Raw genomic sequence first — 27,688 nt, 5'->3', positions numbered from 1 at the left:
TTCTGGTGGTTCAGGCGCCATATTCGGATGCCGTGTTGCCCGCTAAAATCCTCTAGTCGCATTTCTTGCTCATCTGGGCTTGCAGGTTCTCGCTTTGCACGAAATTGTCTTCCTTGGGTAAGCGATATGTGCCCCCTACTCGATCCCAGAAGGTTAGAAACTGCCCATAGTTGTAGTTGAAGTATAAATGGTGCATCGTGTGACATGCGGCCCCATTGACAACAACGGACTGCGAAAGATACTCGGCATCATCTGTTGCGCGTTAGAATTTTTCTACTAAGTCGCCAATATCAATAGTCACTCACGAATCAACACTGTCCACAGCGTAACAAACACGAAGAGGCCAAGATACGCAACCTTCTGCAGCGGAAAGAGAAATGGAAAGATATGGTACGGCAAGCTCTGCGACCAGCCATCCACGGGGTGGAATGCGTAGCTGGCAAACGGCGTCGGAACAATCCATTTGTGATGTGGCTTGTGTAGCCAGCGGTAGACAGGCGGGTAATGCAACCACCGATGGATCCAGTAAATTCCGCAGTCTGTGAAGCATACGAAGAATATATACTGTAGCCAGGTGTATTCACGGAATGGAGCATCATCGGCGAAATCATATAATTTAGACCAACCGCGGATCTCTGCGAGAAAGAAAGGCGTGGTGAGAACGGCGATCACGGGTATCGCACTCACTCCTTGTTGAATCTCGAGGCGGATCTGGTTGGGGAGAAACTGAGGGTGACGAAGGAGCCGTTTGTCAAACATTGTGTGGTAAACAATAGTGCTGCCGATGAGGTACATGGCGAGCGCAAAGATCCTGTAAGCCCCCGCACTTCTTAGTTCTTCGCCTCAACAGTATCTTTGAATAGAGTAGAGCCGCACCATGAGATTAGAAATAGAGACGTTGCCTGTCGTACGATATGATCGCGCTTCCATAGGCTTGCATCGACGTAAAGAGATGGTTCTAGGGGGATATAAAGACCAATATGTTTGTTGTAGGCGTTCCGTGTTCCTGCGTCATATAGAATGGGGTGGGGACTTGGCAAGATCGATGCGTATAACCGGTCGAACACGAAGGTATCGAGAACGTCGAGAAGCACGTCCATAGTGAAATGTAGAGCACGCTTGGTGAAAAGTGCTTGAAGGTCTTGAAACAGCGAGACAACGCATGGCAACAAGACTCCTTCTTATGCTCGGGAAATCCCTACATAGAATTAGGGTTGGGATTCCCACCTGTGGAGAATCCCTACAGCGGGAAATCCCTACCGCGGAGATTACCCACACGGCGAATCACTACAACATCCTCTCACGAATGTTTTGCTTCGGCACTTCTGAGGCCGAGTGGGTTGATATAACATTCGACTCACTTGGTCTGAACGGAACGTGACCCAATGCCTGAGAAACTGCACTCTATCATGCCACACCCAGCGCGCCGGGTAGTTTAATGTATCGGCAACACCATTGGATAAACTCGTTTAGTTTTCCGAGATCATCTGTGGCTGCACTATCCAGGTAGTTCGGAAGATTTGTGGAGCTCTGACTGGCAATGCTCACTGTCACCGTCAGGAGTAGCCAAAGCTCTTCTGCGTGTTTCGGATACCCTAGGAGCAGCACTTTCTCGTTGCTTGGGTCATTATATACCCGATTCCAGATTTGTTTCCAGTTGTAGGCGGCGTGTCCTATCTTGTCCAGAGGCACGGACCCGCAAAAATCGGACCTGGCCAGAAAAGCGAGGGAATTCAATGCTACAGACATGGCCTTAGCAATGAGTATGACCAGACTTTGGAGGATAACGTACCGTAGATCATGATTAACAGATGCTCAGCGGAGAGTGCTAGCTTGGATGGTATATGGCCAGTGTCACGGTTATCGATCAATAGGCGAACTGCTTCTCTGACGGATGGCAGTGTGAGTCGCGTTCCATGAGCCTCGGCGAGTTCACTGAAGTTAGACGCACTCTCGGCCTCCCATAAATCTGTCCTCCATGAAAACGAACAGTCCATCTCGAAGATGGATACAGTCGGGCGGTTCTTGAAACAGAGAGTCAGGAATCCATCGGCAAGGAATACCCATGATGCAAGACGTATGCACATTTCCTCGGCGACCAACTCCCTCCATTTGAAGTCGTCACAATTGCAAGATGTTGGAGACATGGTCCGCTTGAGTTTGAAAATGCCCATACAACGCATAAGAGACACCAAACTTGGGTGGCGTATGATTCGAATGCGGCGCCTTGTTTCAATCTTTTCTTGTCCGAACTGCAGCATTTCAATAATTAGTGCGGCTTGCATGAGCTGGATAGTAGAGCGCTGATGCGTGATATCATTTTTGGGTGGAGCGAGTTGTGCCGACAATGTTGTTATTTGTCGAAATATATGCTCCTCAGCAACATCAAGAAGACCAGATAGCAAGGCCGCATCGCTAGATGAGCTGCTGTACGTGGCGCCAGTCAAGAATATCGAGAGTAGCAGTGGGTTGGAGACGCTACTCGGATCGAACGTAGGAAAATGCACAACGGGGAGATGCCAATGGAGAGAGTGGAAGAAGACCGTGATGAACGTAGCAAGATTAGAAACCGTGAAGAGGGGAGCTAGTTGTGTAGCATTATAGAGGGGCTGTGCGCCGCCGGTATTGCCAAGTTTCATTGACTTTGAGGTCTCCATCACTTCCAGCATCAGTTCGTTCAGCTGCTCGGAAAGTCTGGTGGGACTAGGGCCGTATGATAGGAAGTCAAACGGCAGAAATTCGTCTGTGGCTAAAGGAGGGCGAAATAAGGTCTCAGTTCCCAGAAGATCACTGAAGCCAGCTGCCATAGAATCCAGAGGTATGAGAGCATCTTCGAGGTGAGAATATAGGGTTTCGAGATTTCTTCGGACAGAACATTCTGCAGTCGTTCCGATAGCGAGCCTGTCCCTCTCAACACAAGGATCGGTAAAGTGCCGAAGAAACGAGAACTGCAAGTCGTCCTTAAATACTGGGGACGCCTGTGTCGATAGCGACAGGGTCGCGTCAATCGGACCGGAGCGGCTCAAGGAAAGCTCTTGGTGAGATGCATATGTGCATTGCTGTCCAAGAGAACGACAGCGCGAGCATGGGGAATCTTTGTCGCATGCTCTTTTCATAGAGAAACACTGATCGCAAGATTGCCTTTTCCTGCCTGCTTTCGCTGCTGGAGCGGCCTGTTGATTGTATTTAATCGCACATGTTTTGCTATGTCGTCGAGCAACCTCCCTAGACCAGTATTAGTCTTGAAGGCGATTCCAGTACACAGTGAAGAGTGGTCTATACGGTTTGACAAAGGCCTTTTTGCAAAATGGGCATGCTGAGGTAGCCTGGCCGGTATCTAGTAGCAGGACGGTTAGTTAGGGACTGCCAGATAATCATCGTCTTCAGACTCACGAGTCACTTCATGACGCTGTAAATGCGCTTTTCGTTGGTAGGTCTTGTCACAATGCGAGCACCGGAACATGGCTCCCTTACAGGCCCTCGACTAATTGATCACATTTAATTCCATCGGAACTTGAAGTGGTAATATGGAGTGCATGCATGATGCTGGTTCTGGCAGTGGCAGAAAATCATGTGATGTCAATAGCTTAGTCAGCTGAATCAAGCTTCAGCAACTGGGATGAAGATCTAATTAAACCAGGCCTAAAGTGGACATTACGGAATTGCCGAGCATCAGAAACTTCTATTTAACGTTCACATCTTCCTGGGGATGTTTTGCGATATGTTGACCTTGGATCTTGATAGACACAAGGCCGGATGCGGCCGTCTACCCCTCCCCCACTACCAACTCGAACTGAGAACCAAATAATGGGACGCATCGAGGTCGATGTTCAGTCACCAATCCATGCCGTCTACGTCGGGTTTAACTCTCACTAGGCCTTATCGCGTTGAGCTGAAAACCTCTCTGAAACATTTGATTGGCGCCCCGCCCACCGTGGGCTGTTTAGTGCAACAACAAACCACGGATCTTTGGAGCCTAAAAGGATCACAGCTGATCTTCAGACGTATTTTAGCCCTGATCAGTCCCCTCTCTGAAATTCCTCTCTAGAGATTCCATATCGATTGAACCCAACGAAGTCTCAGGCCTTCAACATAACCATGGTGGCCGAACATCTGACAATCAGGAACTTGACTTCCACCCCAATTGTGCTGAAGCGCATCGAGCGCTTTCGCGCCCCTGAGAAGCCTCGTGATGTCGACATTGGCGCTCTAGCAAAGAACTTTACAAGGCTTGTGACCAATGTCACCCGTGCCGAGGCACCTGTTGCATCAATCAACGATGACACCAAGCCCTTTGCCCACAAGGACGTTGATATCCGCATCGAGCCCTTCAGAACAGTCAAGACGGAGCTCCGCTCTCACATCGACTCAGAGCAGGAGAGAATCCGCTGGGTCTTCGAATCGAAGGGCGAGAAACACCAGATTCAGACTCCGGTGCCCACAACCGAGACCGCCAGCATGAAGCCCTTGACCAAGGACGCAAAGCTCAGATTCACCGGCATCTACTCGACAGCCGAATCCCATCTCGCCGTGTTCTCCTCGGCCAACCTGAATGCATGGATGCGAGAGCTCAAGGACGACACCCTGCTGTCCTCTCTCTCCATCCCAGGAACGCACAATTCGCCGACATGCCATGTCGCACCACCCTCTGTCCGCTGCCAGGCCGCTAGCCCGCGCGAACAGCTGAAGAATGGTGTCCGCTTCTTCGATATCCGCGTCCAACCCAAGTTCCCAGAAGACGCATCCAAGGACGAACTCATCCTTGTCCACAGCACATTCCCCATCTCCCTAACCGGAGACAAATACTTCCGCGACCTCATGCGCGAAGTCAACGACTTCCTTGAGCACAACCCATCCGAGACCCTCATCATCTCTCTCAAACGTGAGGGACCTGGCAAGCACACCGACGAGCAGCTCAGCCGTATCCTGCGCGACCACTACTGCCGCCCAGGAAGCAGATGGTACACTGACCCCAAAATTCCAACCCTCGGCGAAGTTCGCGGCAAGGTCGTCCTTGTCCGCCGCTTCAACATGCTCGAAGAGCTCAAAGAGATACACGGCGGCCGAGGATGGGGTATTAACGCCACAGGCTGGGCCGACAACTGTGCCAACGCGACCTGCCCCAGTGGCCAAATCGTCATCCAAGATTTCTACGAAGTTCTCGAAACCGAAAACATCGACAAGAAGATCCAGTACGTTCGAGAACACTGCAAACGCGCAAGCGAGACGTGCTATCCCTTTGGTGTTCTTCCGGGCCCCAACGCGACAAAGGCGCATCCGTTCTACGTCAACTTCCTGAGCGCGAGTAACTTCTTCAAGCTGGGGACGTGGCCTGAGAAGATCGCTGAGAAGCTGAACCCGGCTACGGTTGATTATCTTTGCCGGAAACATGGTGAGAAGGAGGGCGCGGACTGGGCGACTGGTATTCTTGTTACTGATTGGGTTGGCCTTGATGGCGATTGGGATCTGGTTAGGTGTATTGTTGGTATGAACGCGAAGCTTATGGTGCGGCAGAGGAAGCAGGAGAACAGTCCTGAGAGGAGAGAGGATCATGATCGAAAGTAGATGCATCTGATCTATGACCTTTTTAACGACCGTAGAGTAGAATTATACCAACAGACAAGTTAATTCCAATGTTAATGTGCAAATGTGTTCTACAATATCAAGATTGCCATACATAAGGCATTTATACCTAGGGCTAACCAAGTTTGTTCTAGAAAGTGATCATGATCTTGACAAAAGATATCAAAAATACAGGTATTTATTATACACGCAGAAACCCAAGAAAGCTAACCGGCCGACTTGTTTACTCTGCCTTCTTCTCCTCATTTTCCCCAGAGGCTTCCTTCTGTTCGTCTTCCAGCTGCGTCCTCCGACCCTCAAGGGTAAAGTATAGACTCTTACCAGCTCCCTCCAAAGCATTCGTAATGCTAGATCCCATGCTCTGCAGGGCCATGACGAGTTGGGAGCGCAGACCATCCATGCCACCTTCGATACTTCCAACCCATTTCGCCTGGTCGACGTCAAAGACCTTATCGTCCACGCGCGCAGCAAGGATGTTCAACTTGGTCAGACCGTTCTGAACAGGGAAATCGTGCCAGTCTGGATTGGCTTTTCGGGTAGGCGCAGGGTAGCCAAAGGCCTTGGGGGCCAGAACGGACATGGCTGCCTTTAGGTGCTCCGGGGACATGTTTGGAATAGAGAGGACAGCAATTGGCCCCACAAGAAGGGTAGACAGCTCATGCTTCCCCCTCATGTTGCGCACAGCATTCTGAGCGGCACGCGATAAATCGTGTGTCAGTGTAGGGTCGTCTCGGGAGTCGGATAGGCAGATTTCGGCGGAGGTCTGTGTAGCCGGATCGACTGCGGCTGGCGGCTTGCCTTGCTGTATTGTTGATTGGCTGGGTCGGAAATATTCCACGATACGCAGCGCAACTTCAAAGATACTGGTCTGGATAATTTGGACTTTGACATGGGGAGCCAAGGCCGGGGCGCTGCGGCCCTCCGCGGCGATCTTCGCGTCGACTTTTTGCATGGCTTTGCTCAATTCTCGTCGGATCGCAGCCCATTCAACTGACTTGAGGTTGTCGTGCTGCATAAAGACCATGAGCGGGCTTGTGCGGATAAGGGAGGTGTATTGTCGGAGGAGCTGGGAGCGTCGGTTCTCGGGGCTTCTGTGAGAAGGAGGCTGCGAGGGATGGAAATGGGCGATTGGAGGCGTTGACACGGTGATCTGCTCAATCGAGGGGGCAGGGACTGTCGCTGTTCCAGTGCTGGCATATCGAATGGCCGGATGGATTTCGAATTGGCAGAGCACTCGTTGACAGCGGACGGGTTGAGGAACCCGCGCGTTCGAGAGACGAAGTCGAGGAGGCATTTGTGGCGGATCTGAAGGTAAGTACGCACGGGGTCTGCTATACCGTAGAAGGTGCCTCGTGTAAGCCAGATACTGAGTAGAACCCCTCTGTCACCAAGATTGCACGCTGCCAGCAACGACACCTTCGCGAGGATTGGACAAGACAAAAATCATTATGGGCGGAAGCAGCCAAGGCCCCAAACAGGACTAGCGCGCTCACAGGGCGGTGCTATGAATTCTGCCGCGAGCCGTGATCCGAGCCTTGCCTAAAGGAGTAAATATGTGTCACCGACGATCCCCAATAGTTGGAAGCAAACTGCATATATAAAGCCGTTCTTCGCCCGGTCGAAGGTTTCCTGAGACTTGAGTCATCGCTTCTGAAGGTCTCTCAACTGTCTTTAGTCCCAACTGAGCTTCAATGGCTTCCCCAACTCGCCAAAAACCGGAGAGCATCTCCATAAGCCCCCTCCTCAAGAAGCTTGCCTACCCCGCGTCCGAGGTCGCCGTCGAAGCCTCGGAAATCGCGTCGGCGTTCGCATTGATCTTCGAAGACCGTCTCTCCGATGTCCAGACCGCAGCTCTTCTTACACTGCTGCATTCGACTCAGCTTGACAAACATCCCGAAGTCATTGCGAAATGTTCTTATCGGATGCGGGAGGCCGCTCGCCAAACAGACAAAGCCGCTTTGCAAAAGGCGATTCAATCTCGCGGAAAATCAGAAGGAAAGTACAGAGGTGGTCTGGTGTGTCTTCCATTTGTGATATAATTACCGTTGAGCTGCTCTAATTCCGAGATTTCTTGTAGTGCGACATTGTTGGAACAGGCGGTGATTCACATTCTACCTTTAACATCTCAACAACCTCATCTATTCTCGCCTCCCCCCTCCTTGTCGTCGCCAAGCACGGAAACCGCGCGCAAACTTCCTTCTCTGGCTCAGCAGACGTGCTCCAGGCTGTCACCCCTATCCCTCCCAAGATCACCGCTGTCAACGCCGAGAATCTCAGCCAGGTCTTCGCCGCTTCCAATTACTCTTTCCTTTTCGCCCCTAACTTCCACTGTGGTATGCTGTATGCAGAGCCCGTGCGTCGGCAGCTCGGACTACGAACAATCTTCAATCTTATGGGTCCCCTTGCAAACCCCGTTGACTGGGCGATTGAAGCACGCGTTGTCGGTGTAGCCTACCAAGCCCTTGGACCCGTCTTCGTAGAGGCTTTACGTCAGAACGGAGCCAAGAAGGCCCTGGTCGTCTGCGGTGAGGAAGATTTGGACGAGATTAGCTGTGCTGGGAAGACAAACTGCTGGCAGCTCACCGAGGAACCGAACCCGGATTTCGATGAATCACGAGCAGACGAGGAAGATTATCTGGAAGAGGTTCCACGGACGATCGCCAAGTTTGACCAGTTCTCAATATGCCCGGCTGATTTTGGCCTACCAAGCTATCCCCTCACTGAGGTCTACGGCAGGAAAATGCCCAAAGATAATGCGGCTAAGCTTATGCAGATCCTGCGAAACGAGCTACCCCGGGATGACCCAATCCTGAGCTTCGTGCTTATGAACGTGGCCGCTCTCTTGGTTACATCAGGAATCTGCGAATCAGACAACTCCAACATGGGCCCTGGCGATGATGGTCAGGTGGTGACGGAGCGCGGCCCTGGAGGTGGCCGCTGGAAGGAGGGTGTCCGCCGTGCACGCTGGGCAATCGAGAGCGGCTCCGCTCTCAGATGTTTCGAACAGTTCATTGAAGTGTCAAACAACCTTCAATAGAGCATATTGGCCGCAGAATTTCGGGGCTTATTTCTTTTTTTTTCCATCGAGCATTTTGACTTACGGCATCGAAGATTTCGGGTACTTTGGATCTTGTTTGAAACAGAAAAAGTTATTGGGTATATAAGTATCATGCCGGACCCTATCACGATGGAGAATTCCCCAAGCAAGCTCTGCTTATGGGGTCAACGAAAGCGATCCCTATGAGCTCTCTCGTATCGAGTATCGTATCTCCAAGCGTAAATCCCTTGTAGTCGCGACACCGCATGTTCACGCTTGATTCCCAACTCCCATGCGCCACCAAATGCACGTAAAATCATCATAACGACAAGTTGACCCCATGATCGTCTAGCGAGCCTCGAACTGAACCATCCTGCGCACCCAGAAAACGTCAGTCCATGCACGGTCCTTCCACCAAACCTAAAATCAAAGTAAGAAAAGGGAAGAACAAACTCACCGCTTCGTCCTCTCCTTGTACAGCACACGGTGCCCACACTCCTTGCATCGAATCTGGTCTCCTCGCTTCAGCGACACACGAGCGTTACATTCACCGCAGAGATAGGCAACGAGCGGTCCGTCCAGGGAGCTTGCACCCAGGTTGTCGTTGCTGAAGGCGTTGCCGCCGCCGAGGGAGGGGACTTGGTAGGCTTCGCGGGACATGGTTGGGTTCGTTTAGTTTGGGTTTGGTTTTAAATTGAGTGGTGTTATTTTGCGATGAGCAGAGCTGATGGGCGATGGGCTTTGGGGAGTGGTTGGATGTGTGAGGATTTAGTTGAGCAGCCGGCTGATTTCTTTCGGTTTCTGGGGTCCGAATGCTGGAATCTTTTTTGGGGATGAGTCAGCGCAGGCCAGAGCTGGTAGCCACGTGATGTAGGTGCTCTGATTGGTGCATCTTTTGCCAGGTACAACTGTACAGTTGAGCAATTGAATTTGGGTTCAACATAGTCTCTTTTTTATTTGAGGGGAGCTACTATGTATATATCTCGGCTGTTAAACTTGATTCCAAGTGACTGGGTTATAGTCAACATTGCAAAGTATCCGACTAAGTCTTCAGACAAGTAGTCGAATCAACATGAGAGACTACAGCAGCCCTGTAATCCGATATCATTTGCCTTGTAAACCTAGAATATTAGAGCCTGAGGATGTTTCGCAGCAAGAAAATAAGTGGTCCCCATGCCATTTGTGTTATGGTCTACTCAACCATCCTCGTTGCCAGATATCCTCAACATTTCCAAAATCCGAATTCAACTCTCACACCATATCTAGCCACCGGAAGACCGTTACTCATCTCCTCTTTGGCGGCAAAAGCGCATCAATAGGCTTCCCATCAATTCTCCCACCCGTAGTAATATGGAAGATCTCAGCCTCGCCATGACCGGTAAAGAAATCCGCCATCCACTCTACCACAAACATAGCGTAGTTTGTCCACTCGAGGCCGGGGATGGTTGTTTGAAATGTGCTGCACCAAGGCAATTATGTTAATGAAGGATAAAAGGAGTGAGGGGTCTAAGAGATCAGGGTCTGATAGACATACGCGTACCCAAACCCATGCAACGCATTGTCGGCATAGGTGATATTCCCGTCCATGGAGAGGAAGATGCGGTCTTCGGCGTCGTTGGTGAAGATTAGTTTGTTTTCATAGTGCTGTAGCAACACAGATACAGATTAGTGAGTGTTTGATGATTGCGAAGAATGAGAATCAAGGTCAACGTCTCACGTACAGTGTACTCCCCAGTCCCAGCCGGAAGCAAAGTATCTGTTGCGCCAGTCACATTCCCGACTATCTCTCCATCGAACAGACCAGTAATGGTGCCACCCAGGTTTGGAACAGCTGCAATACCACCGCCGCCGGGGAGTGATACGTTGACGGGTAAGTAGGTGAGAAGCTCGACCTGGAAGACGGGCGTGGCGATGGGAGAACGGAAGGTACCATTCGTCTTGGTAGCCAGGGCGCTGACCGTTAACGCGAGAAGGGAGACTAGAGAGGTTATCATACTAGGGTTGCAGTGGTCAGTTGTAGTTGACGTAAAATGAAGAGTAGATGGTAGATATTTGCTGGTGCTTTTATACGCCAGAAGCTGGAGTTATGAGCGTAGGAGTATACTGTTCCGGCAGGTCAAAAAAGCCAAGCCCCAGGCTAATAACCATCTAAGCTCAGCCTCCGAGATTTCTTCTGGTCAAGATCTTGGCTGTTAGAGTCGAATACATTGTTCTGCGGCTGTGTAGGCAGCGCGCGAATTGAGGCCCAATTCGGAAGGGCTGGGGCGTCGATCCCCAAAGCCCTAAATCGGTAGATATCTGCGCAGAGTACAGTAAATACTTTTTGAATCGAGAGTTGATAAGTCGAGAACTGGCGGACTCATATACAGCAACATTTCGCGCAGTCCTGGTTTTCATAAATTCATCCGTCTCACGCATATTTGAACAGCTACCTGCGGGTAAACACCAGATCCAGGTCACCAAAGTAGAAGACGAAATTGTCCTTTGCATTTCCCAGGAAGCGAGACCCGTCCTCGCCTGGGGCCATTTTTATATCGAATTCCGTAACAAGTCGTGCTATAGTCGTGCGCAGGTTCATCAGGGCTAGCGGTCTGCCAATACAGTTGAAGGAGCCTGAGTCAAGCCGATTAGCGCCTGACATCTTATGTCAACCTTCTTGACAATTGCCACACATACCAAGACTAAACGGCGCAAAAGCTGTCTTGTCCTTGACCAGCTCGGGTGACTTATACCAACGCTCGGGGATAAAGTCGTGTGGCCTCTCATACGCCAGTTCCGCTATACATATTGTCAGCTCGATTCGATGTTGAAACCTGGCGGGATACATACATCGTGCTAACGCATACATAGGGCAGAGTATATGCATTCCCCCAGGAATATGGACTCCGTCAATAACAATCCCTTCTGGGGGTGTCAGGCGCCCCAATGCTGAAGGAACTGCTGGATACAATCTCAGGGCTTCATTGATAACGCCATTTAGGTGGTCCAGATGGGCGATCTTGGAGTGAAGAATCTCGCCGTCTGGCTGGTCTTTATCCACGTATGGAGCCAGCTCGGCGCGCAGTTTCTCAATCTCCTCTGGGTTACGGACAAGCTCGTAGAAGATCGTCGACAATGCCCCGGATGTGGTGTCACTAAGAAGATATCAACACTAGCACTCGGGTCTCTATACACAGGGTGAATTACCTTCCAGCAATGACAATTAGACGAGCATCGCCGTACAGTATGTTTTCTTCCTCAGGAGTGATCTCAGTGATGCCCCTCCCCTTCAAAGGCACGAATAATGATGAACTGATATCTGGAATCTCAGGGTCATTCTAAATGGCAGGGTCAGTAAATAAATGTTTTAGTATACTCATAATGGTCCTAGCGACACTGACCTTGAATCTGTCCATCAGCCTTTGCCCGCAGAATTCCAGGAACTTTTCGAAGTCTCCTACTGCGCCCGGAATTCTCGTAAGCAGCAGAGACGCCCACGCAGGAAGGAATAGCCCGACAAAGTCAGTGGTCGCGTTCAGTAGCCGAATCGCCCAATGGTACTCTTTCCGCTCAATGCTTCCGAATCCCTGGCCGAACGAGAGATCCCCCATGACATCGAACGAATACAAGTTAAACCACTTTCTCACATTGACCGGCTGGCCCTCCATCTCTGTGAACTGATCGACCAGTTGCTTGCGGTACCCTCGAACGCGCTGCTCATACCCGCGGATCAGCTTGTCGCTAAACGCATGGCTCCAGACACGCCGTCGCGCATGGTGCGTCTCGGAGTCGCGCATCAACTGCAGTGAGACTGATGGCCATGTCATGTCATAAGTTGGCCCCTTCATGCACCGAGAGTTGGGCCCGTAAACGATCTCGATCGCTTTCGGGGAGAGGACGGATAGATCAGAGGATCCTATGCGTACGAAAGAGCCATGCTTCTGGTGTAGCTCAACCAACTTGACATGGAGATTGTTCCGGATTTGCAACGCAAGCCAGAGGGATGAGAAACGAGCATTAAATGGGCCTGGGAATTTATTCAGAGGGTGCAAAAAGAGACGATACACAAGAAGGCTTCCGTATACGCCCAAGAGGTAGCTCCCAATTAGCTTTGAAGCCGTGCTCAAAGCTGTAGTCCATGCGACTTCTTGGATATATGAAAGAGCGGTAGTGGCTCCACCAAGAGTGGTGAAGAAGAGCTTGACGTAGAGCGGAGCATAGAGATGGTGCTCTCCTCTGTTGAAATAGGCAACATGTGAAAAAGCACCAGCCAGAGCTGTACCGGCATATGTTGAGGGGAGAGCCATGACTGCGATTCAGTGGCTTCAGATGGTGAGATGATTAGAACCTGCTGTGCGCCTTTACCTACTAAATAGGAATGCCGATGCAAAAAGTACCGCCACGCTTTTTGCGCAAAGCCATTGCTCTTGGAAACGTATGCGTAAAGCAATGAGAATAATTCGACAACCCACCTTCCTATTAGCGTCATGCATCCCTGCCTGGTGTCGTTTCGCCATTGAGCCGAATTGGCTAGGCTATACGGAGTAGTATGGAGCGTATCCAATTAGTAGCGCCGGCAAGGGTGGGGTCTCGCCGATGTATCAGTGGAATCACCTGCTCTACCAAGCTGACTCCGCATACTGCCTAGAGGTATACCCCTCCGTTGTGCGGCTTCTAGGACCCCTGGGCCTATCTACGACAGGCGTCCCCTGACGACGGATGACTTCATTCGATGACAGTAGCCAATACATACCATCTGTGATCAGATCCTGTAACAGATGCCACGCAAGAAAAGCCAAAGTAAGCCTGCTGCCTCATCGGTAATCGTCTCTTTCTTGACCTTCAAAGTGTGATCTGAGAGTACCGCAATGCTTCGCATGTCAAAAGCATGGCGAGGCTGGTAACATCACTGAGTATGTGGCTTACCCATACTCGCTTGTCCTGAGTCTTCATTCTAGGGTTGTGAGAAGGCGAAAGACGGAGTTGGCCTTTGATCTGACCGCGCTGAAGATTGGAATGCGAGATGGAGTCAGGGGGAAACACAAGCTGGTTCGGAGGCAGGGCACCATGATCTTTGGTTCGATTCGAAACTTCTTGATAGGAGATGATATTTGGGTATGCAGCACGAGCACCTCCAGATTCATACGATTGTATTGAGAAAGCTTGCGCAGGAAGAAATTCATGCCAGCAATGGACGGATCCAATTGGCGAAAGACCACATCGACCGCCTGTTTCAGTCAGCCAAGGCAATGTTCATGGACCTCGGAGTATCCAAAACACAACTGCTGGATCTCCTCCACAAGACTCTGGACGAGAACAACATGTCAAACGAGCTACATGTGCACACTCGTTGGTGGTAAGCCGAGGACCAGAGTCCACGCCTTACCAGAACCCATCTGTGAACATTCACCTGCCTTTGATCGTTATTATCCCAGAAATCAAGACTACAGATGCAAACATCAAGCAGCAGGGACTGCGACTGATCACTTCCCACATCCGTTGGGGACCTCCAATGTCAAGGACGAGATGTGGAACCACTTCTCAAAGGCAACGTATGTTCAGGCGTGTATCGGGGCACACGTAACAGGTGCGGACGACTCATTGATGCTTGATCTGAATTATTTCGTAAAGACCTGCACTCGACTAACTTTTTCATTGTTCGCAATGGCGAGGTGTGGGCTCCAACGAAGAATAACCTAGGTGCAAGGCATTACGCGCCAGATCTCGATCGGCGCCTGTCGTGCCAATAAAATTCCTGTCCGAGAAGTCGATTTCACCTTGACGGAGGTGTATGGCGCGGACGAGTCTTTCTGCAGGGTGACATTTCCTTTCCAGATTCATGTGCTAGAGGTAGATAGCCGGCAAATTGCAGATGGCAAAATGGGGCCAATTAGTGAATGGATTCAGGAGCTCTATTCAGGGCTGGCTAGAAAGGTTACTGTCAGGTCTAGAGCATAGATTCGCAGCGAGCTGGAAGTAACCCGAACGTCCAAATTGAAGCCTAGCATGGAGAAGGGATGTCAATATATAGACAAAAGGCTTCGGAGGGGTTCTCGTTTCGTATCGTTCCATGCAGCGTCAATGTGATAAGAGAAACATGTTACAATGCTTATCCTGAGGTTTAGCATAGACACTGTGTTATCGAGTTCGAGACTCCATTAACTTATTGATGCTTGTGGTAAGATGCAGAATTGCGAAATAGAGACAATCGGATGCCTGAGGCAGAAAAGCATGCACTAACCAGTTTTGGATCTGATGTAATAAATGAAGATGCAACAATCAAATCAATCCTCCATTACCACGAACAATTGGGAATCTCTAGATTTGCGAGATATTTACGAGAGCATTTCTGAGGCTGGAAATATTCAATCTCGAAATATCTCGTCTATTAAGGGCATTCAAACACTGAAAACCGCCACGAGTTCACCTCATATTCAACCAGTTTCGAACAACAACCTGTCCCGAATATGCTTCGAATTGTCCGCCCAAGGTCCTCTTATAGACGCTTGCTCTCGCTCCGACCTCTGTTAAAATCTAGACCTCGGCCGTCTCTGCCCTTGTTGTCTCAAAATTCAACACATAATCCAGTTGCCAAATTTCGTGCTATACACACCGGACCAAAAGAGATACCAACCAAGACGTCCAACGAGCCAAAAGTTGATCTGACTACGTTCCTCGGCCCCTCTTTACCAAGCCGCGTATATAATCTGTGGTTCCAGCACGTACCAGATGAGCAGAGCCTTACACTCCCTACCCCCGAGGTGTTCAAACCATGGTTCACCAAGGACGCCACATTTGACCTTGAATGCGCGCAAGTTGCCCGATCCTAATCTTCAACTTGAAGGATAAACTGACTATGGAGTAGAACTCAATTCAAACCAATCCTCGAAGCAATTCACCAAGCACATCCTGAATCGCAAACACAAGCACAGACCGAGGCCCAAGCCGAGCAAATACTGGATCTCGTCAAACCCAGTTCACCTCTAGACTGGCTCGGTCTAATCATTCTACTCGACCAACTTCCCCGGAACTGCTACCGCGGCGAAGAATCCGCCCTTGTTTTCACGTTCTTTGACCCCATATCCCAGGCCATCACTCTTCGGGCTCTCGAACAGAACATCCCATCTAGCCCGGAGCTACGGTACCGTCTTGCGCTGCGACACTGGTTCTACCTCCCATTGATGCACTCGGAAGATCTGAGTCACCAGGATCTGTGCTTGGAGAAGTACCGTGAGATGGATGAAGATGTTCGGCGTCTGCTAGATGGGACTTCATCCAATGGTCTGAGTGAAAAGCAGGCTACGTGTCGTGAGGTCCTAGCTAAAAATAGGGAAGCTGTCAATGCGATATCCGCGCAGAACCTCCGGTTCCAGAAGGAGCATCACGATATCATCGCGCAGTTTGGTCGGTATCCGTATCGGAATAAGGCGCTGAAAAGGAAGTCGACGCCGGAAGAGGAGAAGTTCCTTACCGAGATGGAGATCTCTTTTGGTTGATATGTCTAAGGTTGCCTAAGGAATACTTGCGGTAGTATTGACTGTTTAACAGAGATCATGTATATATGGGAATAGAGATAGATGATACTGTGCACTTGTCAGTAGAAAGAAGGCAGTATAGATAAGACCAACTCCATTTATAGGAAGAAAAGGTACAGAGCAAAAGACAGAATCTATATACGCTTGTTGAAGGAGAAGTAAAGTCGGAGTAGAGGTCTGAGCGGCGGATCATAGGGCTCATGGTGGCCATTTTGGGATGATTCAAAAAGGAGGACAAAGAACACACAGCACTGCCTAGTGCCTACTGCTCTATACTCTAGCTGTCCTTCGAACTGATCTCAGTAGGTAGGTAGCATAGCCCCCTTTTTTTGATCGAAAGATTGCTCTCACTAGTTCAGAACACTCATATTCGCTATGTGCTCTCGTAAGATACTGTACTAATGTATATTTCTGGATTGCTGCTTTTTCAATATTCGTCATGCTTAGCATTTTTCGAGGTCCTGTAGCGAAAGGGCTCAGAAGAAGGTTTATGGAGCAATGCATAAAACTTTTGATTGTAGACAGCTTTAGAAAAGATTTTGGGGATCTGGGAATTGGGAATTTGGGAAGCTCCGTTGATTCAGGCACCAAAGCCTCATGGCGTATCCGTAGTACTCCGTCAGGGAGTAGTCTGTACCGGAGATTAGTACCTGACTCGTGACTCCATTTCTTTGTTCCAGCAAGATGGCGATTGGCTCATTGGAAAGTAATTTCAGCCTCCATTGGCATTCAGGGATTCGGTGGCGCTAAAGCGTAGCCTATTTTAGGCGTTTCGCCTCAAGCTTTCGCTCCATTCGCCAGGCCTGGGCCGCAGAAAGTGGATATAAAGTCGCGACGAGGAAGCCTCAACCCAGCAGCAACTCCTTTCCCTGAATTCCCCAGCAGTGTTTATCTTTCGCTTCTGCGCCCACTTTGTCCCTCATTCCTTGTCATTCATTTACTCACTCAGAGTCGCACTCATTCATTCATTCGCTAATCAACCAAACAAAAGTCACTCATTGAACCAACCTCGTTACTCTACCCACTTCCAAGCAGACACAACACAACAGTCAAGCAAAATGAAGACCACACTCCTTTCCGCCTCTATTGTCCCTCTCCTCCTCGGCGTTGTCTCCGCCCGCACCGACCTTGCCGGCTGCATCTCCTCCGCAACAACAAACCAGTGGCACGAGGCATCCATGATCTGGTACGTTCCTGGCACGGGCGAGATCTGTGACATCCCCGACTGCGGCGGCGGCCGTGCCCCTCCCAAGTACGATAACCCCGCTTGCCCTGCCTACACTGGTACCGCGACGTATGAGCCCAGCTACCTCGAGGGATACGGCCCCGGCGCGGCGGCTACTACCACGACTGTCCAGGCTACCGAGACTGCCCCTGTTGTAGAGGAAACTAGTACCGAGAAGAACCCCGAGACGACCACCAGCAAGGACACTGAGAGCGTGACGTTCACGAAGACCTCGACGCACGTCATTCCCACTGGAAGCTCGTCTGTTACGAGCCCTGCCGTTACCCCCAGTGTGACTTTGAGCTCGACTACCCGAGGCCCAAGCACTTCTACTACTCCTAGTGCCCCTGGTTTCACTGGTGCGGCCGATTTCTTGCGGGTCAATGCTGGCCTTGGAGCTGCTGGATTGGTTGCTGCGCTGTTGCTGTGAGCCTGCGAGAAGCATCTTCTTGTCGACTTCGTTAGTTTCGTTGTATAGAAGGTTTCATGGCAGGTATAGCCTGTTTTTGTATTCTTTTGGGGATGTTTATTAGCTTGTGGTGCTTGGCTGTTTGAGGTTAATTATCAACAACATCTTCCTTTCCCTCCAGTACTGGAAGGAAGCTTCTGAGTGCTGGATTTTACCCTTCTATAACCTCAACCTTCGGACGCCGCTCTATGAATCCCGAAGCCTTCCTAATGACCGTCTGTCCATATTCCAAAAAGCTCACAGCCTCCCTATCCTCAGCAGGCACATTTTATTGTCCAAGCTCAACTCTAGATAATGTAACTGAGCCGATGCATCTGAAACGTATGTTGGGCACCTGACCCAACTCCACTAAATAACTTCTGATCCCAGCCAACCTCCATGAACTCTTTCCACGACCTCGAGGCTCTTGAAAGGGCGCCTGTACAGAGTATGCGCTTATGGCCCAAGCCTAAAATAGAAAAGATGGTCTCGCCCAATTACTTCTAGACCGGGACTAGCGTAACCATGCGAGGCTGGCACTCTTACTTTTTTTGACATCTTCAGCTCGCTCGCGATTGTCCAATTTGGTGATTCCAATAAACTAACTTCAATACCATCGTAATGCCTTTGACAAGAGCTCCCGGTCCTCTGGATAAACGAAGGAAGGTGAAGCGCTGCCTCGCTTGCGCGCACTGACGTATCAAGCTGTGTTACCCCGCACTCCTGGCCCATCCTCTCAACCCAACCCCACTAAAAGCCATAGTGTGAAGGCGGCATTCCTTGCAGATATTGTACCCAAAAAGGCACTCCATGTGTTTCACAGTACCAGGTAGATGGGGAAGTTGTCTTCGTTCAGCAGAGGCAGCCCAAGAAGCGCGAGGCGGCTTGCCTGACAAACGTTGTGAAAAGACATCAAAATGCCCTGTTTCTTGACGCCTTTGTCCTGTTCATCCAGCAAAATGCGTTCAGCATGGGATTTCGCTGGTAATAATGTCGGATTTAATTCCTCTAATCCCGAGTTGTCCGGTCTTGCGGCATGCGGCCATGGCGGTTGGTCACGCGAAGCGAAACAGTGTTGAACGAGAACCTACTATTGGAAAGAATCTTTTCCCTGTGGCCGCCATATAGTCCTACCATACGTCCATGGGTGCTTTGCCGGCGTGCCTAGGGGACGATAATGTGATGCAGAGGGATGATATTCTCTGGGCCACTTTGTTCTTAGGGCTTTTCAAAGTATGACCAATGCTTAGAATATACCCTCACAATTATATGGAGTCCGCTAACTCCGTATCTCAGCTACTCTCGGATCATCCCGGCGAGGGATGGGTTAAACATATGCTCTATGGAACATCAAAGATGCTTCCACTTACTAGACCAAGCACCTGCATGTTGCCGCTTCAGCTCGCATTCTATAATCTATTTCGTGTCCTCAAAGCTAGTTAGTCAATACTATACAATAAGGAGACCATCCTCTCTCAGGAATGTTAACTTCAATTCTATAGGGCTAGAGACTCAGGCATAACTTTGCGCTGGGAGCCTATGGAGGAGATTATAACCCTTATAATTCAGACTTTAGCGTTTAGCTTGTAGTATGGCTTTATAAAATCACTAGACAGGTTCTTGGTTGCTAACTTATAATTAGTGTCCATTCTTAAATTAAAAGCGTTCCTAAATTAAACCTATATACAAACCCTTTAAGTGCTCTTGTGGCAGAGGGCCTTGGAATCCAAGCAGCTATATATAACTAGCACACCAAGGCGCTACTATAATTAACATAGGACTGTCTTAATAAATACACAGACCTATCTCTCCTATACTACCATATGCTTCTTATTTTCCTCTCTAGCAACTTCAGCTACTTTCCCTACTAGAATAACATTCCCGCGCTAGTGCTATCTCCTATAGATGTCTCTAACTATCTTATTATAATCCTAGAACTAGCCGAGCAAATCGTAATTTGAGCCAAGATCTTACCGTGATGCTATTCTTTCTGCTTACTATTACAGGGTCTCGGGCTTGAGAGTCTATTTAATAGTTTTGAATACTCTCTTTGCTGGATGACGTATCCTACAGGGGGTTTATGGTCGCTAACCAGGTAAGAGATGGGATATCAACTCACTGGACTGAGAGAGATGAATTCTTGCCTTCTGACTTGATTCTGAGCACCATTCAAGTTGAACTGGAGGGGTATACAATCCAGTTCGCTTCTCCAACTTTGGCTGCCCAAAGCCAGATACATAAGCACTAGGATTGATTGCGCCATAGCGGAATCAAATACACTCAAAAGGTCTTAAACATGCGATGCCCAGCCACAAAATCAGCCCTTTGAAGGAACCTGTGATTATACACGAGAGACCAACTATAAAACCAACCCGCAACCCCTCACGATCGACTGCCCTACCCCACCTCACTCTCATCACCCCACGCTCACAACCACCAAAATCACCCTCGGAATAACCTCATCTGACTACATCAGAAACATCACCCATCACCCTCGAAATGGCCGAACCCCTCCACATCGGCCTCCTACTCTTCCCCGGCTTCCAAGCCCTTGACGTCTTCGGCCCCATCGACTGCCTAAACGTCCTCTCGCGAACGCACCCGCTAACCCTGAGCATCCTTTCCCACACCCTAGACCCCATCTCCACAAAATCCCCCCTCCACCCAACCTCCATCTCCCAAACCATAAACCCCACACACACCTTCTCAAGCCCACCGCCAGACATCGACGTCCTCCTCATCCCAGGCGGCCTCGGCACCCGCCTCCTCGACTCAGACCCCATAACCGCCTCAATCGCCTTTATCCGCGAGATCTACCCGGCTCTCCGGTATCTGATCACGGTGTGCACGGGGTCCGGTCTCGCTGCGCGGGCGGGCGTGCTCGATGGGCGGCGAGCAACCACGAATAAGAGGGCGTTTAGGGATGTTGCTGCATGGGGAGGGGAAAGGGTTGAGTGGGTTGCCAAGGCGCGGTGGGTGATTGATGGGAACGTGTGGACGAGTTCCGGGGTGAGTGCGGGAATTGATGTGACTCTCGCGTGGATTGCGCATGTGTATGGGGAGGAGGTTGCGCAGGGGGTTGCAGATGGGATCGAGTATCGGAGGGTCAAGGATGCGGGGGATGATCCGTTTGCGGAGGTTTATGGACTAGAATAGGTAGTGTAGCCAGGTTTTTATATATTTTTTGAAGACCACGACTATGCTAGTATTGGCATTGATAGGGAAGCCGCAAAGGGCTCGATCACAACCTTCCATCTTCATGAGACTTTTTCGACACGACCAAGATCATCCTTCCCAGTATCTGCATCATTGTGGCGATATTTCAAGAATGTCATTCCTGCTTGAGGTCATAAGAATTCCTCTACAAACTAGTACCCTAGCCAGAGATCAAGAAGATCTTAAAACCCTTCATACGCCTCTCCAGCATAAACCACCTTTTTAAGAGTCATCTTTACCTCTGGGTTCATTTGCTCCTTCACTTTTTACCTTACTTTTAAGCCTTTACTTGCACCTCCATTGAACCTCCACTTGGCCGTTATCATCATCTGTATCGAGACTCTGAGTTACTAATGTGTTATCCGTTCTAGAAGTCTTTTAGATTCGTTTACAGTATCTGTAGGACTCCATATCTATCAACCATGCAACCGACCCAATGCGTATGCAAAATGTAATACAAGACGGGTATATATCGTAAAGCGTAAAAACCAACTCCAACTACCAACCACCACCAATTTTCCCTGCTAGCTCCACGACCCGGGTGGTGTCGTTGGGCGCAATCGGTTTTCCAACGTCGCTCTCGACTTCACGATACGTCGTGTAGGCGAGTTTTGAAAGCGGAATTTGTGTCATCGCGGACCAGTGCTGCAGCGCCATGCGGATTCTGGTCTCGTTATCCGCGATAGAAAGCGTCTGCGGATACGCAGTCCCTTCATCCAAGTCAGAATCAGCCGAGAAGTATGCCTCGTCCACACGAGAGAGCCATGAGCGCAGCTCATTTGGCGATGGCTTTGAAGCAGCTGCTTCTGAAGCACCATCTTGTGTGCTGATTTCTCGAGCATCTTCAATGCGTATTTGACCTCCTCCATTGGTACAACCACCCGGGCAAGCCATGACCTCAACGTAGGCATAATCAGTGCCTGATGATGCGGCACCGTTGCGTGAAACAGGTTGCCGCCGCCCGCCGGTTGCAGGGCTAATGGTCGCTCTAGCACCTGGAAGTCGAGAAGCTCGAGCGGGCTTGAGCTTTCGGACAAGGTTTTGGATGTTTCTGAACCCATAATAACGGGCCGCTTTCAGGATCGTCTCACCTCCTGGAGACACTAGGCTGTATTCCACGACATCCGCATTCCGTCCCCGCTGCGTCACAATCTCGCTGCCCGGATTGCGAGCTTGGAAGGCCAGGAGAACGTGATAAAGATAACCTCCAGAAGTTCCAGCAAAGGTCGTTTGCCGTGGCAGAGAACTTTTGGAGAAGAGAAATGCATCGAGAGCCGGGTCGGGGAAAGGCGTACGAAGAGACTGAGGAAGAGATGTCATAGGTATAGACGCAAGGGAGATGCCTCGAGACGAGGCTAAGGAGAGCAGCTCGCGGGATGTGATGACACAATCGACATCGCGAACTGGAGCGTGAGGTTCGCTAGGAGAAAAATTATTCCATGAAGCGTCCGTTAACTCTTCCCTGCTGGCTTCTAGCTTTTTATCAAAGCAGGGCATAATTGCGAGATGCCAGATACGCGATGCAGGCACGCCGAGACTCTTGCTGAGTGCAGTCTTCAGAAGAGTTCCAGATAAAGCCTGTGGCGATTTAAGCCGGGACAAGTGAGGTAGGATGAACGGGTGTGTTTTTTCAGCGTAGCAGATCCAGCCTGGACACGCCGATGATAGAATAGGCCGTTTTGGGGTCGATCCGTCAGAAGTAGCTGCTAAAGAGTCGCTAACTTCGTCGGCCGTCAAAACCAGGACGGCCTCCCGCAAAGCGTTCGTATCAACGACCCAAGCAAAACCGCTCCCATGTTTCCCTCCTGCTCTCAATCCTTGCGGCCCGCTCAGGAACTGATGAATGATGTGGTCTGCCTCCTTCTCGGAAATCCCGTACGTGGCTGCCAGACTCGCTCGAACCTGGGGGCTGACACTCGCGACAAATATTCGGCCCTCGTCGGCGGATTGGCCGTCGCCTGGCCGCAATTCGGGGTGCGCATCAAGGGTGTTGAGGACCTCTGCATGGGACTGTAGGGAGATCAGAACTGCCTCGGCGGATGTTACACATCCAGAGCACGCAAGGCAATCGGTAAGGGAAATCTGCGCCGGAGGGAGGTTTTCGGGCTGGACTTTGTCTTCGGTCGTGACTTCGTAGGGATCCTAATCGATTACCAATCAACCTCCGTTCTCAGGAAAGCGAAGAAGGTAGTGTGTAAACTTACCTCTGGATTTGACGGTTTCTGGGGAAGAGACTCGACTGGTTTGATACAGGCGACACCCGGAGATATGAAATCGTTCAGATCATCGGCGGAGAGAATGGCGCTCATTGTAACAACAGGGAAAGTACCCCGGGGCTCTGTAAGTGGCGTCAAGGAGTAGACGGTGTATGCTTGAAAACCTCAATGACTGCTCCGCGACTTCGATTTGTGTGACAGATATGAGAAGAGGTAGAAGCAAGGTCCGTCCATGAAGGAAAGAGAACGCATGGGAGAGGCGCGAGCTTTGTCATCGGCGTGGCGAGGGTCATATTTTGACGAAGCTCCGCGGGGTGACGATAAGAAATCGAAGATCGCAGATTGGGGGGTTTCCAATCGCCGGGATCGGAGTGGGGGCGTCACGTGCGCAGCTACCATAATCGCCAACTGCAGGCTGACCATTTGCTCTTTGTCTGGGTGTATTTACCAGATGATTTCTTTTTTTTTTTTGTTGATTTGCTTGATTAGGTTGACAAAACGCTAAGGGCGTCGAACGAACCGTAGATTTTGGTCTTTGTGCTATGTTGGACAAAGAGTCATGTCATCGCCCTCTCGAGGCTGTCGCGAGAGGACCAGGCATCTGCCTATTTCAGCCGCAACACCCAGGCAATTGAACTCTGCCTCGTATTTATACTGACGACGTCACTTGACATATTTCACGAAGAAGTTGACTGCATTGCCTGACCCTTGCACATATATCCAAAGGAAATCTTCATCATTCCAGTCCCATCTTTTGCAAGAGATCAGTATGTCCAAAGCCATAATGTCAAATTTCTTAGCTGGCGCGTCCAGTAACGCGCCCAGTACCAAAATGAGCGACTTGCAAGAGATTGCTGCGGATACATTGGCTAGGATTCCGGAGATCCTGGACCTGGCTGATGCCCCGACAACTGGGTACATCTGTCTACGTGATAGATATACCCCACTACGCTCGAAGTTTTGGCCGAATCTCAGCACTCGAGTACGCGTTGTGGATGAAGATTCATTCGATGCTGCCATCAGCCTCACCAACATGCGAATGACTGATAATGGCGATGCGGCCCATGTTTGCGTTCTGAACATGGCTAATGCGACAACCAGGGGTGGAGGGTTCTTGAGGGGAGCTATCGCCCAGGAGGAGGCGCTCTGCTATCGGAGCACACTATACAGGACCCTAAAAAAACACCATTACCCTTTGAAAGCGCGGGAGGCGATCTATTCACCATTTGTTGTCATATTTCGCGAAAACCAAACCAACCAATATCGGATGATGGATTTGCAGAAACCCCTTCCAGTTGTGAGCGTTGTCAGCATGGCGGCTATCAGAGACCCCGAGGTGAACAGGCGCACTAATCCACCCACGTTTGCCGACCCTGAGGATAGGGAATGGACCAAGGAGAAGATGCGTGTTACCCTCCGCGTCTGCGCGCATAACAAACACCGTGACGTGGTGCTGGGGGCTCTGGGATGCGGTGCGTTCGGAAATCCTGTTCACGAGGTAGCGAATTGTTGGGCCGAAGTTCTAGATGAGCAGGAGTTCCGAGGGTGGTTCAGCAACATTGTATTCGCGGTTATGAAGGGTAAAAACAAGACAGGATTCGACAACTTCGACGTCTTCAAGCAGAAGCTGGAGGGGCTCAAAGTTTAGTCACATAATGCTCATTTCACTGGTACCGAAATGACAAGAGGGTAATATACACGACAGGACTGGACGAAACCGAAGCTTCTCATTTTCTCAATCGTGTTGAGCGTCGCCTCCCCAAATTTTCGACTTCCCCTTCGTCTTCAGCTTTAACAGTTTGTTCGTCTTCGGTCTTGGCTGTCTGTTTACTCTGCCGCTTTGAGCTCGGCTTCTTAGTGCTCGGCTCGTCCTTCTTCGGAGCTGTTCGCTTCCGCTTGACCTCTCGCTCATCACTGCTCGCTTCCTCATCCTTAACATCTCCTGCTACCGGGCCAGTCTTTTTCTGCACGCTTGGTACTACCGCACTGGTCCTGCCACCGACGGTAAGGAAAGTGATCTTCTCTCCGTTCGGCAAAGTCGAAGTCTTATTCTTCTTTCCTTTGCTCCATCGATGTTTGAACAGCCAGTGTTCGGGAAATTTGTCCGAGTCCGCCAGTACCTCTATGGAGGTAGAGCAGACGTAATGAATGGCTGTGTGGAGCTCTTTGATTTGGTCGTCTGTCAGTGTGTTGCTGTATTGCTCTGGGTGTATTTTCGCATGATATAGAATTTCATCTCTGAAGAGAGTCAGTTTATCAATCCCACCTGAAATAAAATCGTAGGATAGCACCAACCCCATCCAATTACCAATACCACTGATATTAGCTTGATCAAGAAGAAGCGCCTTTACAGGTACCTTCTTACCCTTCAGCTTCTCACTCAGCCAAGCCTCCGAGACAATATCCTTATCCGCAACAGGGTCAGGCCCATTCTCCTTGAGAGGCGTATACTTCCGAATCTCATCCGCCGGACAATCCACCAACCGGATCCTCGCCAGCCGTCGGAAATCCACAAAAGCAGCTTCCGTCTTCGGGTCCCCATCGGTCTCAAGCAAGAACTTCCAATACTTCGGCGGCCACTCCTTGTCCTCTGGCTTGTCCGTCCGGTAATAGTAGGTATCGGCATCTTTGATCTTCAGCCAACCCGCCATTCCGAAATGCATGACGGGATGCGGTGGCGAGGACATGGCTATCCAGAAGTATTTCCCTTGCTGACCTGCCCCGACAACCTTTTTACCCTCCATGGCTTTTTGGAATTCCGCGGCGGTTGTGCCCACCTTGCCGTAGACGATGTCATCGTTTTGGGTCGATACTTTCGTAAGGGTCTTGCCGACGAGATGTTGGCGGATGAAGTGCACGATGCGGTATATCTCTGATAGCTCGGGCATGGTGACTATCGTGTCCAATGGACCTTGAAGAACGGTTAGGACGGATAAAAGAAGCTGAGAGGACAGATTCGAGAGCTGTTGTCAGCTTTGGCAAACACGAACTCGAGACGCGTCGACCGGTCACGGAGTCACGTGCTCATTAAGCTGATAACTGGGTGGCTTTCGGATGACCTCAGATGGTTTTCTTGACGCTCTATTTCTTACGAATTCCTCCTTAACGACCAAAATTTAACCGACAAAACTTTGGACAGTTTGACTCCCCCTTTCCTCTATACCTTTTCGTCCAGTCGTGGCTGTGACACTGTTTCCGAGTTGAACCCGCATTCCCGCTTGAAGCCCATCCCCGATACATAACTCGTCAACCTGGAGTGGTTCTGGGACACAGCGGCAAAAGCGGAGCAGAAGATCGGAGGAGCTGAGGGTCGGAAGATGGCTCAAGCATCCTCTACGCAAGCTCCGGGGCTCACCCCTCAGTTCTGCTTCAACGAACGATTACTACGAGGTACGACTCAGCCCTACAGCCGCATGTGCAGAGCGTGGACTCACTGGTGCATTCGTGCTTGAATACAGACTTCCTAAGCCTCTCCAGATCCACGATAGACGACTCAATAACGCAAAACCTTAATGCCCTCTTCACGCCCGCCCGCGAGGGGTTCGACCCGTCCTCCACAGCAGCCCGCCAGGTAGACTCAGGAGCCGGTCGAACAATAGACCCGGCCGCTTGCCAAGGCTTCCAGGATAAAGTGCTGTTCCCATCATGGCAGACGAGATCGGATGTTCTTACATATTGCGCGGGTGTCGCTACGAGTCCGGACCCGGAGGACCCAGATCTTCTACTTCGGGAGACGGAGTCCGCGAGGGATCGAGAGCGTGTCGTTGATGAGCGGCTAGATCCGTATTCTGCTCGATTCTTTCCCAGAGAGGCGAGGACGGAGTCGCTGGCGAACTTGGTTCGCAACCAACGGACGGTTGAGGAGATTATACGCTCGCGGACCTGGGGGCTTGTCTCGGAGCGATGCGGTGGTTCTGCTGGGGGTTGGGAGGAGGCTCTCAATAATTGGCGTGAGAAGACACAGCGATGATGAAAAGCCAAAAAGCTATGGCAATCACTACGTGTTGGCAACGGCGTACTTGCTTCAGGAGCGACTGTACATAATGTATATCCTAGGTGTCGTGGACCCAAACTCCCCTTTTGAATATTTTTATGTATTTCTATATCAACATCCATCCTGCTCAATCCTGCAGATAATCTGACCCATGCGGAACCACGCTCTCGTTCGGATCTCTGAGGACTATATACTGATATAGAATATATACAGCAGCATTAGAGAATTGCTCTTTGGTGGACCAGCAAATCATTGCTGCTTGCGTGCCGTGCCACACAAGATCCCACTGCTTAGGTACAGTTGTTTCGGATTGTTGATGGCGCGGGACTAAATGGTAGAGCATATTGTAAATCTCAGATCTTCCAGTTCGGGTGCAACTGCAACAATATTGAGGCCTCTCAGATTGCAGGCCCGTCGTTTGCCTTTCTCCGAATCGCGAACCGGGGAACCACTTC

At 50.4% G+C, this 27,688-nt stretch overlaps 16 protein-coding genes across 16 annotated transcripts; 8 read left to right on the top strand and 8 right to left on the bottom strand.

Moving 5' to 3' along the window:
- Nucleotides 1–52: 52 nt before the first annotated feature.
- On the bottom strand, nucleotides 53–1,100 carry BJX68DRAFT_255035 (sterol desaturase family protein; the record flags this gene model as incomplete). The annotated part of the gene is made up of 3 exons (XM_071042975.1): nucleotides 53–252; nucleotides 306–811; nucleotides 877–1,100. The coding sequence occupies 3 exons, from the start codon at nucleotides 1,098–1,100 to the stop codon at nucleotides 53–55; spliced, it is 930 nt and encodes a 309-aa protein (XP_070899500.1).
- Nucleotides 1,063–3,524, bottom strand: BJX68DRAFT_73588 (uncharacterized protein). The gene is made up of 5 exons (XM_071049679.1): nucleotides 3,394–3,524; nucleotides 3,283–3,337; nucleotides 1,793–3,225; nucleotides 1,277–1,739; nucleotides 1,063–1,198 (listed from the first exon to the last, which is right to left on the bottom strand). Exons 1-4 carry the CDS (start codon nucleotides 3,461–3,463, stop codon nucleotides 1,408–1,410), a joined length of 1,890 nt encoding a protein of 629 aa, XP_070899499.1. The 5' UTR covers nucleotides 3,464–3,524; the 3' UTR covers nucleotides 1,063–1,198; nucleotides 1,277–1,407.
- A 431-nt stretch (nucleotides 3,525–3,955) lies between these two features.
- Nucleotides 3,956–5,658, top strand: BJX68DRAFT_236455 (phosphatidylinositol-specific phospholipase C). The gene has a single exon (XM_071040023.1). The coding sequence runs from the start codon at nucleotides 4,099–4,101 to the stop codon at nucleotides 5,563–5,565; it is 1,467 nt and encodes a 488-aa protein (XP_070899498.1). The 5' UTR covers nucleotides 3,956–4,098; the 3' UTR covers nucleotides 5,566–5,658.
- On the bottom strand, nucleotides 5,659–7,062 carry BJX68DRAFT_236454 (mitochondrial 54S ribosomal protein uL10m). The gene has a single exon (XM_071040022.1). The coding sequence runs from the start codon at nucleotides 6,875–6,877 to the stop codon at nucleotides 5,807–5,809; it is 1,071 nt and encodes a 356-aa protein (XP_070899497.1). The 5' UTR covers nucleotides 6,878–7,062; the 3' UTR covers nucleotides 5,659–5,806.
- An 80-nt stretch (nucleotides 7,063–7,142) lies between these two features.
- On the top strand, nucleotides 7,143–8,735 carry BJX68DRAFT_236453 (anthranilate phosphoribosyltransferase). The gene is made up of 2 exons (XM_071040021.1): nucleotides 7,143–7,598; nucleotides 7,661–8,735. The coding sequence occupies exons 1-2, from the start codon at nucleotides 7,275–7,277 to the stop codon at nucleotides 8,618–8,620; spliced, it is 1,284 nt and encodes a 427-aa protein (XP_070899496.1). The 5' UTR covers nucleotides 7,143–7,274; the 3' UTR covers nucleotides 8,621–8,735.
- On the bottom strand, nucleotides 8,736–9,415 carry BJX68DRAFT_236451 (Rpo12/RPC10 RNA polymerase subunit family protein). The gene is made up of 2 exons (XM_071040020.1): nucleotides 9,078–9,415; nucleotides 8,736–8,993 (listed from the first exon to the last, which is right to left on the bottom strand). Exons 1-2 carry the CDS (start codon nucleotides 9,278–9,280, stop codon nucleotides 8,969–8,971), a joined length of 228 nt encoding a protein of 75 aa, XP_070899495.1. The 5' UTR covers nucleotides 9,281–9,415; the 3' UTR covers nucleotides 8,736–8,968.
- Nucleotides 9,416–9,711: 296 nt separating this feature from the next.
- On the bottom strand, nucleotides 9,712–10,522 carry BJX68DRAFT_236448 (uncharacterized protein). Its single transcript, XM_071040019.1, has 3 exons — nucleotides 10,342–10,522; nucleotides 10,155–10,264; nucleotides 9,712–10,079 (listed from the first exon to the last, which is right to left on the bottom strand). The coding sequence occupies exons 2-3, from the start codon at nucleotides 10,205–10,207 to the stop codon at nucleotides 9,905–9,907; spliced, it is 228 nt and encodes a 75-aa protein (XP_070899494.1). The 5' UTR covers nucleotides 10,208–10,264; nucleotides 10,342–10,522; the 3' UTR covers nucleotides 9,712–9,904.
- A 70-nt stretch (nucleotides 10,523–10,592) lies between these two features.
- BJX68DRAFT_236446 (cytochrome P450) lies at nucleotides 10,593–13,024 on the bottom strand. The gene is made up of 5 exons (XM_071040018.1): nucleotides 12,001–13,024; nucleotides 11,807–11,937; nucleotides 11,450–11,754; nucleotides 11,297–11,398; nucleotides 10,593–11,233 (listed from the first exon to the last, which is right to left on the bottom strand). Exons 1-5 carry the CDS (start codon nucleotides 12,904–12,906, stop codon nucleotides 11,049–11,051), a joined length of 1,629 nt encoding a protein of 542 aa, XP_070899493.1. The 5' UTR covers nucleotides 12,907–13,024; the 3' UTR covers nucleotides 10,593–11,048.
- A 224-nt stretch (nucleotides 13,025–13,248) lies between these two features.
- BJX68DRAFT_73501 (uncharacterized protein) lies at nucleotides 13,249–14,058 on the top strand. The gene is made up of 3 exons (XM_071049678.1): nucleotides 13,249–13,399; nucleotides 13,448–13,714; nucleotides 13,771–14,058. The coding sequence occupies exons 1-3, from the start codon at nucleotides 13,319–13,321 to the stop codon at nucleotides 13,957–13,959; spliced, it is 537 nt and encodes a 178-aa protein (XP_070899492.1). The 5' UTR covers nucleotides 13,249–13,318; the 3' UTR covers nucleotides 13,960–14,058.
- An 842-nt stretch (nucleotides 14,059–14,900) lies between these two features.
- Nucleotides 14,901–16,207, top strand: BJX68DRAFT_236438 (DUF924 family protein). Its single transcript, XM_071040017.1, has 2 exons — nucleotides 14,901–15,410; nucleotides 15,465–16,207. Exons 1-2 carry the CDS (start codon nucleotides 15,067–15,069, stop codon nucleotides 16,093–16,095), a joined length of 975 nt encoding a protein of 324 aa, XP_070899491.1. The 5' UTR covers nucleotides 14,901–15,066; the 3' UTR covers nucleotides 16,096–16,207.
- A 985-nt stretch (nucleotides 16,208–17,192) lies between these two features.
- On the top strand, nucleotides 17,193–17,789 carry BJX68DRAFT_266421 (putative cell surface protein; the record flags this gene model as incomplete). Its single annotated transcript, XM_071045507.1, has 1 exon — nucleotides 17,193–17,789. One exon carries the CDS (start codon nucleotides 17,193–17,195, stop codon nucleotides 17,787–17,789), a length of 597 nt encoding a protein of 198 aa, XP_070899490.1.
- Nucleotides 17,790–20,130: 2,341 nt separating this feature from the next.
- Nucleotides 20,131–21,242, top strand: BJX68DRAFT_73467 (DJ-1/PfpI family protein). Its single transcript, XM_071049675.1, has one exon. The coding sequence runs from the start codon at nucleotides 20,307–20,309 to the stop codon at nucleotides 20,961–20,963; it is 657 nt and encodes a 218-aa protein (XP_070899489.1). The 5' UTR covers nucleotides 20,131–20,306; the 3' UTR covers nucleotides 20,964–21,242.
- An 88-nt stretch (nucleotides 21,243–21,330) lies between these two features.
- nar1 (iron-sulfur cluster assembly protein NAR1) lies at nucleotides 21,331–23,546 on the bottom strand. Its single transcript, XM_071040016.1, has 2 exons — nucleotides 23,228–23,546; nucleotides 21,331–23,165 (listed from the first exon to the last, which is right to left on the bottom strand). The coding sequence occupies exons 1-2, from the start codon at nucleotides 23,330–23,332 to the stop codon at nucleotides 21,522–21,524; spliced, it is 1,749 nt and encodes a 582-aa protein (XP_070899488.1). The 5' UTR covers nucleotides 23,333–23,546; the 3' UTR covers nucleotides 21,331–21,521.
- A 3-nt stretch (nucleotides 23,547–23,549) lies between these two features.
- Nucleotides 23,550–24,930, top strand: BJX68DRAFT_73483 (uncharacterized protein). Its single transcript, XM_071049677.1, has one exon. It carries the CDS (start codon nucleotides 24,009–24,011, stop codon nucleotides 24,885–24,887), a length of 879 nt encoding a protein of 292 aa, XP_070899487.1. The 5' UTR covers nucleotides 23,550–24,008; the 3' UTR covers nucleotides 24,888–24,930.
- On the bottom strand, nucleotides 24,927–26,213 carry BJX68DRAFT_73469 (putative formamidopyrimidine-DNA glycosylase). Its single transcript, XM_071049676.1, has 2 exons — nucleotides 25,535–26,213; nucleotides 24,927–25,477 (listed from the first exon to the last, which is right to left on the bottom strand). The coding sequence occupies exons 1-2, from the start codon at nucleotides 26,125–26,127 to the stop codon at nucleotides 24,967–24,969; spliced, it is 1,104 nt and encodes a 367-aa protein (XP_070899486.1). The 5' UTR covers nucleotides 26,128–26,213; the 3' UTR covers nucleotides 24,927–24,966.
- A 109-nt stretch (nucleotides 26,214–26,322) lies between these two features.
- BJX68DRAFT_236430 (MIX23 family protein) lies at nucleotides 26,323–27,463 on the top strand. The gene is made up of 2 exons (XM_071040015.1): nucleotides 26,323–26,629; nucleotides 26,698–27,463. The coding sequence occupies exons 1-2, from the start codon at nucleotides 26,557–26,559 to the stop codon at nucleotides 27,207–27,209; spliced, it is 585 nt and encodes a 194-aa protein (XP_070899485.1). The 5' UTR covers nucleotides 26,323–26,556; the 3' UTR covers nucleotides 27,210–27,463.
- The last annotated feature ends 225 nt before the right edge of the window (nucleotides 27,464–27,688 follow it).

Source organism: Aspergillus pseudodeflectus (genome assembly GCF_044049435.1).
Source record: "Aspergillus pseudodeflectus strain CBS 756.74 chromosome Unknown BJX68scaffold_19, whole genome shotgun sequence".
Classification (NCBI taxonomy): Eukaryota; Fungi; Ascomycota; class Eurotiomycetes; order Eurotiales; family Aspergillaceae; genus Aspergillus; species Aspergillus pseudodeflectus.
Note: the sequence above shows the minus strand (reverse complement) of the source record. Positions and strands in the feature narration are given on the sequence as shown.

Excerpts from the sequence above, each read along its gene's own strand:
- nar1 (XM_071040016.1), bottom strand. The coding sequence starts at position 23,332 with ATGAGCGCCATTCTCTCCGCCGATGATCTGAACGATTTCATATCTCCG. Across the intron at positions 23,166-23,227 it reads AGAAACCGTCAAATCCAGAG|GATCCCTACGAAGTCACGAC; the intron begins GTAAGTTTACAC and ends GTAATCGATTAG.
- BJX68DRAFT_236454 (XM_071040022.1), bottom strand. The coding sequence starts at position 6,877 with ATGCCTCCTCGACTTCGTCTCTCGAACGCGCGGGTTCCTCAACCCGTC.
- BJX68DRAFT_73483 (XM_071049677.1), top strand. The coding sequence starts at position 24,009 with ATGTCCAAAGCCATAATGTCAAATTTCTTAGCTGGCGCGTCCAGTAAC.
- BJX68DRAFT_73501 (XM_071049678.1), top strand. The coding sequence starts at position 13,319 with ATGACTTCATTCGATGACAGTAGCCAATACATACCATCTGTGATCAGA. Across the intron at positions 13,400-13,447 it reads GCCACGCAAGAAAAGCCAAA|TGTGATCTGAGAGTACCGCA; the intron begins GTAAGCCTGCTG and ends TGACCTTCAAAG. Across the intron at positions 13,715-13,770 it reads TGATAGGAGATGATATTTGG|GAAGAAATTCATGCCAGCAA; the intron begins GTATGCAGCACG and ends AAGCTTGCGCAG.
- BJX68DRAFT_236455 (XM_071040023.1), top strand. The coding sequence starts at position 4,099 with ATGGTGGCCGAACATCTGACAATCAGGAACTTGACTTCCACCCCAATT.
- BJX68DRAFT_73467 (XM_071049675.1), top strand. The coding sequence starts at position 20,307 with ATGGCCGAACCCCTCCACATCGGCCTCCTACTCTTCCCCGGCTTCCAA.
- BJX68DRAFT_236430 (XM_071040015.1), top strand. The coding sequence starts at position 26,557 with ATGGCTCAAGCATCCTCTACGCAAGCTCCGGGGCTCACCCCTCAGTTC. Across the intron at positions 26,630-26,697 it reads CAACGAACGATTACTACGAG|ACTTCCTAAGCCTCTCCAGA; the intron begins GTACGACTCAGC and ends GCTTGAATACAG.
- BJX68DRAFT_73469 (XM_071049676.1), bottom strand. The coding sequence starts at position 26,127 with ATGCCCGAGCTATCAGAGATATACCGCATCGTGCACTTCATCCGCCAA. Across the intron at positions 25,478-25,534 it reads GGTATTGGTAATTGGATGGG|AGATGAAATTCTATATCATG; the intron begins GTTGGTGCTATC and ends GACTCTCTTCAG.
- BJX68DRAFT_236448 (XM_071040019.1), bottom strand. The coding sequence starts at position 10,207 with ATGGACGGGAATATCACCTATGCCGACAATGCGTTGCATGGGTTTGGG. Across the intron at positions 10,080-10,154 it reads TTGCATGGGTTTGGGTACGC|CACATTTCAAACAACCATCC; the intron begins GTATGTCTATCA and ends GCCTTGGTGCAG.
- BJX68DRAFT_236451 (XM_071040020.1), bottom strand. The coding sequence starts at position 9,280 with ATGTCCCGCGAAGCCTACCAAGTCCCCTCCCTCGGCGGCGGCAACGCC. Across the intron at positions 8,994-9,077 it reads TACAAGGAGAGGACGAAGCG|GATGGTTCAGTTCGAGGCTC; the intron begins GTGAGTTTGTTC and ends CTGGGTGCGCAG.
- BJX68DRAFT_73588 (XM_071049679.1), bottom strand. The coding sequence starts at position 3,463 with ATGTTCCGGTGCTCGCATTGTGACAAGACCTACCAACGAAAAGCGCAT. Across the intron at positions 3,338-3,393 it reads ACAGCGTCATGAAGTGACTC|ATACCGGCCAGGCTACCTCA; the intron begins GTGAGTCTGAAG and ends TCCTGCTACTAG. Across the intron at positions 3,226-3,282 it reads AAAAAGGCCTTTGTCAAACC|GGAGGTTGCTCGACGACATA; the intron begins GTATAGACCACT and ends ATACTGGTCTAG.
- BJX68DRAFT_236438 (XM_071040017.1), top strand. The coding sequence starts at position 15,067 with ATGCTTCGAATTGTCCGCCCAAGGTCCTCTTATAGACGCTTGCTCTCG. Across the intron at positions 15,411-15,464 it reads ACATTTGACCTTGAATGCGC|AACTCAATTCAAACCAATCC; the intron begins GCAAGTTGCCCG and ends ACTATGGAGTAG.
- BJX68DRAFT_236453 (XM_071040021.1), top strand. The coding sequence starts at position 7,275 with ATGGCTTCCCCAACTCGCCAAAAACCGGAGAGCATCTCCATAAGCCCC. Across the intron at positions 7,599-7,660 it reads GAAAGTACAGAGGTGGTCTG|TGCGACATTGTTGGAACAGG; the intron begins GTGTGTCTTCCA and ends GATTTCTTGTAG.
- BJX68DRAFT_236446 (XM_071040018.1), bottom strand. The coding sequence starts at position 12,906 with ATGGCTCTCCCCTCAACATATGCCGGTACAGCTCTGGCTGGTGCTTTT. Across the intron at positions 11,938-12,000 it reads GGCTGATGGACAGATTCAAG|AATGACCCTGAGATTCCAGA; the intron begins GTCAGTGTCGCT and ends CCTGCCATTTAG. Across the intron at positions 11,755-11,806 it reads CTAATTGTCATTGCTGGAAG|TGACACCACATCCGGGGCAT; the intron begins GTAATTCACCCT and ends ATATCTTCTTAG.